The following is an 8,787-nucleotide window of genomic DNA, read 5'->3' as shown; positions in this document are numbered from 1 at the left end:
CGCCCGGCAAGTGCTTCTTGCTCGGGTGGGAGACTTCATTTCCCTTCATTTATCCCCTGCTTCGAATCCTCCTGAGATTGTAACTTGCAAGCCCCGTACCAGTGCCTCCAGCGTGACAGAAACCCAGCGTGCCCCTGCATCTTCCCTCGCCTCCCACCTTTCTGAGTCGCTAGCTACTCTGCTTGAGTTTTTTAAGCACAGGGCATCTCTCTCACGTTGTGATTTTATACCCTCACCTTTTTTCTCTTTAATATTTGCTGTGAAACTTAAAGGCACAAATGCAAATGAAAAATAAAAACAAGTTTCCTTTCCATTGCTGTTAACTAAATAGCAGGGACCATTGGGGAGGAAATGTTGCACCTTTAAATTTCACAGACGAGAAAGGATTAATCAGAGAGCTTTTTGCAAAGATGGAGAATGGTAAATACTGTATTTTTTAAAAAGTCATTTTCTAAACATGCCGGACACCCGGCACATTTTCCTCCTATCATTTCAGATTTTAAAAAATGTTGCAGACTTATATTGATACTATTTTTTCTGGATTTGAGTTGCCTTCAAAAATGGTTTTGAGAAAACCTGTCATGTCGCTTGAGGTCAGTCTTAGATGGCCAGCAATCAGTATTCAGCACAAGAATCAAAATATTTTTCCACAGCTGAAGTCTTGTGTATTCTTACTTAATGCCATGTAAAATTAAGAACAAAGAGACTGTAAAAAAAAAAGGTCACGTATTAACTGACCGTTTCTTTTTATTTCCAAAAAAGAGAAGACTGAAGAGCAAGCGGCAGTATTTCCCCCCATACACCCTATTTTTTACTTTTTTTTTTTTTTTAAGATTAGTTTGATCATTAATACGCCTTTCATGTAAACATGCTATACATTTCAGACAGAATAAAATATGGGCGCAGTTTATGGCTTCCAGTGAGTGGTGCTTGCCATAAATAAGCATGGACAGGTAAGAGGAACCAGCACCGGGCGCTGCATTGTCAAGGGGAGCAGTGAGGCCTTTTGAAGTGCTCTGAGCAGGAAGCAGCGCAGCCTTTTTAATTAGAGCACATACAGCTGGAGGATATACAGGAGGAGTCTCCTCAGAATTTATTTTGGGAAGGGAGGGACATATCCTTCAGGTGTTCTCATTAATGCAGGCTTAAACACAGAGCATAAACCCCAGCATTTTAAGAAGAAAAAAAAAATAACCCTTTCCCCCCAAATACCAGGGCTGAAATCCTGCTCTGCTTGAAATCAACTGATGTTTTGCCATTTAACTCAATGAGACCATAATTTCTTTCCAAAAAATTAGTATGGACTGCTTGATCCCATTCCCGTCAATAATAAGGCTGTATGTAGAAAACTGCTGATATATTTTCAGTGTGTTTACATATAAATACACAGGAACATCAGAAAAAAAAATGATTTCAAGCTCAATCCTGCTTTTCTTCTGCATGCAAGGCCACCCCTGATTTCACAAATTATTTCCATTCTGAGAGGTCAAAGTCAGCTCTCATGTAAGGATCAGACTAGAATTATTTCTGTGGTATCCGAGCTTTGTATTTTTATGAGAATCAAATTTGGGTCTCTGGAGGCAGAAATACCATTTGGTTTCCTTACTGAGCACTGATGAAAGAAATTAAAAAATCCCTATAAATGATAAACTGGTTGATTCTGAATAGCTGTCAGGTTTTGTTACGCAGGAGAAGCAGCAAAAGTACTACTGAAAGAGAACTATAAGCAGTTCTTTTAAACATTATAACTGAAAGTGATCGTTGTTTGCTTTTACCCTCTATCTGGTAGGTCATAATTAGTTTATAATTTTCAAGATTTCTGTAATTGATTATGCCATTTAAGTCTGTACTGCTATTTGCTAAGAAAAAGTCCTTGTTAGCACTTTTGCCTTTGTAATAAGAAATCTTGAAACACCTATTTTTTAGATCATTATTACTTTTAGATGTCAGATATGTGATGTCAAAGTATTTGTGAAGACAGAAAATGACAGGTATATTAATGTGTTTAACTGTTAGCTATTGATAAAAATCTGTGTAAGAGCTAGATATGATTGTTATTAATGACACCTGGTTTTGTTTAATTTGGGAAATAAGCCACATTATTATTTAGGTATTATTTTGTAAACCAATTAAGAAAATACCTGGTTTTAGCTACAGTATGCTACCTTCAAATTTTTGAACTGTAACACAGCTTCCACTAGTGTTACTCCCCATGTTTATTAAAAACATTTCTCCCAAGAGCTAGATGCTTTCTGATCCAAAAAACCAAAATCATTTGACTGTACCACGGATTTAATCAATCTAATTATTCTCAAAATCTCAGTGTAAAGTAACAGGGGTATTTGTGTGCTTCATGTTGATCTGTGGATACCAGAAATTGTTTTTGTAATAGCAATGAAAGTCATCACGTTTTATTTTCTATTTGGTAAATGAATATAAAAAGCCTTAAAAAGCAAAAAATCCTTACCCACTCCTTCATTCTTTTGCAAACTGAGTATTATTTTTATGGATCAGTATAGTGAGGTTTGCAGATAGTTTCAGGATACCAAATGCCGATTTCTTACCTATGGGTCCGTAACGTTTCTTTTTTGATCAAGATTGGAGAAGGTCTCTAGGTTATTGATGAGTCTTATTTATCTATGAACTGATAGTAAACTGACTTACAAAATTGTGTATTTCTGCTGTGTTATATCCCATACAAAAGTTTGTTGGGTTTTTTTGCTGTACCTTAGCTTTGAAAGTGTGAAGATGGTGTCTATTTCTAGAAACAGATAACAGATGTATTTGCAAGCAGGTTTTGACACTACGTAAGCAATAAAAGTAAAAAAATAAAAGGTATATTCTTATCATGCAGGTTTTTCTGACTGTATCTTTCTTAATCTGTTACCTGTTAAAATCTCATTTCAAAATTGTTAAAAATCTGACAAGCACCAACGTCAGAGAATTTATAAAGTATTTAAAGTGTGATTTTAAAAACATAATGCTACCATTATAAAATAAATTCATATCTTTGAAATCTAAAATAGGCATGTGTAATTTAACCTATCACTATTGAGAGCAGACAAACCTATTTTAAGATACTATGGTTTGACTATATCTCCATATCACTGGAGAAAAGGCTTTTTATTTAGATCTTTAAAGGCTGTTTCATTATTGCTTTTTATTTTGTTAGATAGCTTTGTGGAATAGTAACAGGATTTTACAAAACCATCGGGTTTTGAAAAAAAGCATGGGTTGTGTCTTGTGTCTGCGGCATTCATGCTGCTTATTTTTATGTGGAACACTGAAAGAATGCTGTATTAACAAAAAAAACCCCAGCTCTAGAGTTATGTATTTCAGCCTTCTGAAAGATTTTGTGAAAATTTAGTGCCTTAAATATATGCTGTGTATATTTGTATATGAAACAAATATCTTTGATCTGCAGTTTTCTGAGAAACATAGCTGGTTAGTGGATTAGTCTTCTAAAATGTGGCATTTAGTTGTTGTTTGAAGAAACCCATTTCCAAATGTTATGAAATTAATTTTGGATGGAATTAAAATAGCTTTTTTTTTTTTAGAAATCAGTGATCAGAGGAGTAAAACTTGCTTGTTTTCTACTGTGTTTTTATTATGGATCAATGGCCCCATGTCAGATTTAGGCCATTGACCCTCACCCACTAAGCAGTAAGAGACTTGGGATGGGGAGTTAGAACATGCCAGCTTTTTTGGGTAATACTGCCTTGGACAAGACCTAGGCCTTGCACAATGAGGAGATGAGTCCAGTAGCTTATTTGCATTTGAATGACTTCTTAAAGGGGGGGGAGGATGGTATCTGCGTTCTGATTGCTATCCAGCATTATTTCTACATCATTCTGCAAACAAAATCCTCTTGCATTTCCCATGTGGGGCTCAGGATGCTACCACAAAGTCCTTTGCGGAGGTGCTGCTTTAGCTTGGCAGGCTGGTTGTGCTCGAGATGCCAGTTTGGTTTTGCAGCCTTGTGTCAGGGTCGGGGAGGAGGAGGAGGAGGAGCAGGGAGTCTCCAAGGTGAGAGGGGGAAGACAAGCAGCCCTTCTTCCCAGTCCTTGTCCTGCTGCTGGTGTGGCTGCGCGCGTGCTGCGGCTGTAACGAGGGTCTTGGGAAGTCTGCAAAGGTTCAGCTTCCTACCGTCACTTATCTTGCATGACACAGTGAAGGCGTTAGAGCTGAGGAGGAGATTGGATTGGGAACTGCACAAAATTGTTTTAAAATTGTTTTTCTCCTGGATCTTTGGACCTGTCTCACAACTACAATATAAAGCTACAGCCAGAGAACTGAGATGAAGTCAGCAAAATACTGTTTTTGTTAATCTTGTCAGTTTGTCGATGTTCAGACCAGGCTTTAATACCACCTTCAAGCTGCTTTCTTCCTGCTTCTGCTGCGTTGTGGCAACAATGAGGACAGAAGGAGTACCTGTCACTCCTCCACAGGTAGCCCGGACTCTGGCTCCTGTCCAACTACCTCTTCTTGCCTGGACTGATCTCCAATTCCATGTCCATTTATAGATCCCAGGACACCCCCTTGTCCTCATCTTACCCTGTGACCAAGACCTGTTCCCACAGATGGATCTGGTGGAGGAGCTGCTTTTGCAGCTATCCTATCCCGTTTGCCCTGACCTAAAAAGCATTAAAGCTAAAAAGCCTTGTTTGGAAGATGGTCATGCCAAGCTACGGGCTCCTTGCTCAGGCAGGTTCTCCTATTAAAGACAGCTGGGTGGAGCATTAGCAGATTTGCAGGTTACCGTCATTTGTCTTATGAGGTGACCTAAATCAACTGAGTGATCTACCTATCTGGGACAAACACCCACACAGTTCCTTCTTCCTGCAGCATCTTTTGATGCCCTCATTCCAGCATAGATTACAAATACTTCTCCTAAGATCGTGTTCATTGCTTTATTCATCCCACTCATTAACCAGAATCTTTATGTATTCTTGTGGATCACCTGTTAAGTTGGTTGACTTGGGGTGGGGAGCGGGGATTGGAAATTAGACAGCATCCAGGTGTATTTAAAGTGGAAGAAGTCTCCTGGGGATGTAGAAGAGAATTGTGGGAATATATTGTAGGAGTTCCTAAATGTCAGCTCAGCTGTTCTCACTTCTGCCATGTCCCCGCTCTGAAGTGATTAGCTCAGGACTTTCCTGATGTAATACCTAAGTTTCGACCTCTGCATCTAGCTGCAGAGGTGAGTACGGATTTAAAGGATGTGTCAGCATGAATACAGGGATGTGTCTGCCAACCATCAGGTTATCTGGGCCCAAGTCAGAGGCCAGAAGCCAGGGCAGGACTGAAGCCAAGCCGTACCCGCAGTTGGTTCTTGGTCATAAGTCAGTGACTTTTGAGAAAGAAGCAGATGTGGTTTTGCATGTCTCTGAGCTTAAGGGGAAAAAACTGATTCATTTACTGCCCTTTACTGTGGACAAGTCTTCCCTGCTCATTCCAAGCAATCTCTTACTCTTTCCTCTTTTTAGCACATGTGATCGAAGAAACAATGAACCCTTTTTTTTCTGCCCCCGATGAGGGTTGTATGTTACTTCCAGCAATGCAGAGGGACTTGTGACTCACCCAGCTAAGCAGGACATTCAAAACTGACCCCCGGGCTCGCAGGCAGCGTGATTTTATTGTCCTTCCTGTTTCTATTGTTTTGACAGGTTCCCACAGCCAGCGTGACCATAGAAGGAGCTTCTGCCCTCAACCGTGTCCGCTGGGCCCAGGCTGGGAAGGAGGTAGCAGTTGGTGATTCAGAAGGCCGCATATGGATCTATGATGTTGGAGAGGTATTATTATTGTTTGTTTGTTTTTTTTAAAGCTGAGCTTCTGGAGAATGCCACATGCAAGTTTGAGAAAAGATCATGTATCGTTAACACATGAGCAGGACACCTCCAAAGAATAAGCCAGATTTCTTTCAGTGGAGTCCCTGTTGATTTTGGGTTGCCAACAGTGTGTTAGTCGTAAAGCTACCTTGCAAAAGAATTAACTAGTTAAAGTCTCATGAGGGAAGTCTTTTTTGAAAGTTTTCAGTGTTTTTTAAGCTTTCTTTTTAATGGTTCTATGGGTACAGCTGGAAAAAGTTATGAAGGAACATAAAGAGGAAAATAGAGGTGCAAAAGAAGCTGTGTTGTTCTGAAGTCGGTCCTGAAGGGTTCACCTTTTATACTCCAGTATCTCTTATTTCACAACTGGCTTAATGCTGTGGATTTTTCTCAGCATGACATGTACAGAATACATCTGTTCTTTTAATACTGAATAATGCTGAATATGTCTGAATATGTGCAAACGTACTAACAGGAGGAAATGAGAGGTGTCATTGTGGAGGATGGTAGGTGCATGTATGATAAAGAGTATGTAGGTGCTGAGAAATAGCAGGATGAGTATTCTCTGTCTAAGGCTGCTCTCAATTCACGCTGCTACATCTTATAAAAACCATCTAAACTGCAGTGTGTTTGGCACTGATGGAATCTACTTCTTTGTTGATGAACACAGTATAAAGTGTTCTGTCGGCGTTACAATCCCTTGGAACAGTTAAGGGTGAATCTCTGAGCAATCAGCTTTTATGTAGAGAATTTGTTTTCCGTCATTATCTGTGATAGGATACTGAGATACCCATCTCTACACTTAGAATACAGACAGAATTATCTGTAACTCTCATAAAGTGATTTTATGGCCCATAGCAAAATTGCTTGTGCATGACTCATATTTTTGGATTGCATTCACTTGCGAAGGAGTTGCCTTTCCTCACAAATGTTTGCTGAAACTTCTTGCCGTATTGTTAGCATAATTTCTAAACTGTCTAAGGTTACTGCGCTCAGATTTCCAGTATGACACTGGCAGGTCAGGCTGTTTTTATTTATTTTTCATTTTTGCATGACTGTTCTGAAGAGGTGGTTTTTCTGTCTTCCAAGTGATACGACAGGCTATGGAAATGTCTTTGACGACAGCGCAGTCTGATCTTGTCTGGGAGTCTAGACGGGCTATAGAAATGTCTTTTTTTGCATATCATACACCAAATCATTCATAGGATTGTTTATCCCTGCAAGCTCACCCAGGAGAAAATAGATTTAGTGTTCTATGCAGAAGAAGCAATATTTAACTTTTTGGCCTTTCCTCTGTATAATCAGACTTCAACTTGCAAAATGAGTCGCAGTGATACACTCAGATCAAAACGAAAGACAGGCTTCTATTACTTGAAAAGGAAAAAGAAAAGAGAGTCATTCAAGTATTTATTTGTGTGAGTCCAGATCAGTGTTACATAAAGTGTTCTGCTTCACGGATGTTGCATGCCTTGCCCGTGCAGAGCCCCAGCGTCTCCAGCTCAGCTCCATACACACTTACGCAAACAGATGGATGTCCATCCACATGGCTGCTGACAGGTCACAGGCCATTGCCACCCCTCCTCCTCTTCCGTAACGAATGAAGGAACTCATTAATTTGTTGCCTGGTTCATTTTGGCAGTATCGGTCTCTGCAGTAATTCCTGTACCAAATTTAGGAGAGGTGGTCTGGGCTGCAACAGCTTCAGATACTACCAGGGCTGCTGTGTTGTTAGTGGCTTTTTCTGGTTTAAAAAAGAAGGGTGCTCGTATATTCTCCAGCACAACCCTTCTCACTATAAACCCTTAAGTGAGATGCAGAAATACTTTAGAGCTCAGGAGCCTGGAGCAGAGGGCTTGTACAGTGAATAACAGCCTCTTCAGTCATTAACCCTCTGTGCCAGTCCATAAAGAGGTCTCTGACGAGTTACTCCATGCTTAGCTGTCCTCAGGCACGATGCACGGGGGATTCACAGCATGCACATGCACTTTTGGAAGTGTCTGGCAGAAATATGGCAGCCTTTAAGGCTTCACTCTTTACTTCAGTGTGCAGACACTGGACAGTTCCTTGGCTTAGCTGGGGTCCTCCTTTGACTGTCCTTTTTGATGGGTTTGACTCTGGGATATGACAGGGCTGGTCTGACAGTTTAAAGGGGGCAGTCCTCCCCCTGCCAGCCAGCCATCCCTACACATATCCCTCGCTGCCCGGTTTGTGTGCGGGTGGCAGTGCTTGTCACCACCCACATTGCGGGGAGGGAGACAGATCAGCAGAGAAGTATTGATTTATTTTTTGTTTTGTTTTGTTTTCCTTGGGGTATTTTTCTTCATGAACTGACTCTGTGTGAGAGTAGATGAGTGAGCACGTTGCTGGGGGCAAGGGGCCGGGAGCTGGACCGTACAGCACCTGGCAGCACCTAGCTTTCATATTTGACCCAGCAGTACTGCAAAGCCTGACACTAAAGCTGTGACAGTTGACCTTTCAGCAATAGCACTCTACCCATCTCCTACAGCATCAAGTTCTGAAAAGGCCTCATCACTGGAAGAATTCATCCCTGCCTGCCTGCCAACTCAGTAGCATCCACTTATTTGAAGGTGCATCTCTCTGATTTGGGAAGATGGGTGTGATTACTCGCATTAGAAAACCAGCAGGCCACTTTACAAAGACCCTAAATACACTCACCAAAAACATTAATGCTCCACTTATACTGCACCCTTTTTAAAACCTTTCTTTTCTCATGACTGTTCCAAATATCACATTAGATCAGCTGTAAATTCATAAAACATTGGTTCCATCAGAAAAAATTGTGGTTATAGAATCGTAGAATCATTAAGGTTGGAAGAGACCTCCAAGATCATCGAGTCCAACTGTCGACCCAACACCACCATGTCCACTAAACCATGTCCCTAAGCACCACATCTACACGTCTTTTAAATACTTCCAGGGATAGTGACTCAACCACTTC

At 40.7% G+C, this 8,787-nt stretch overlaps 1 protein-coding gene across 7 annotated transcripts in view; it reads left to right on the top strand.

Annotated features, from left to right (window-relative positions):
- DYNC1I1 (dynein, cytoplasmic 1, intermediate chain 1) overlaps positions 1-8,787 on the top strand; it is a 180,401-nt gene that overhangs the window by 153,445 nt on the left and 18,169 nt on the right. For all 7 annotated transcript variants that reach the window (XM_009330501.1, XM_009330497.1, XM_009330499.1 and 4 more), the window contains one exon: positions 5,667-5,792. In XM_009330501.1, the coding sequence (XP_009328776.1) occupies positions 5,667-5,792 (126 nt within the window). The remainder of the gene's footprint in view (positions 1-5,666; positions 5,793-8,787) is intronic.

Source organism: Pygoscelis adeliae, unplaced genomic scaffold, assembly GCF_000699105.1.
Source record: "Pygoscelis adeliae isolate BGI_AS28 unplaced genomic scaffold, ASM69910v1 Scaffold27, whole genome shotgun sequence".
In the NCBI taxonomy this organism is placed as follows: domain Eukaryota; kingdom Metazoa; phylum Chordata; class Aves; order Sphenisciformes; family Spheniscidae; genus Pygoscelis; species Pygoscelis adeliae.
This window is presented reverse-complemented; position numbering and strand designations above follow the sequence as displayed.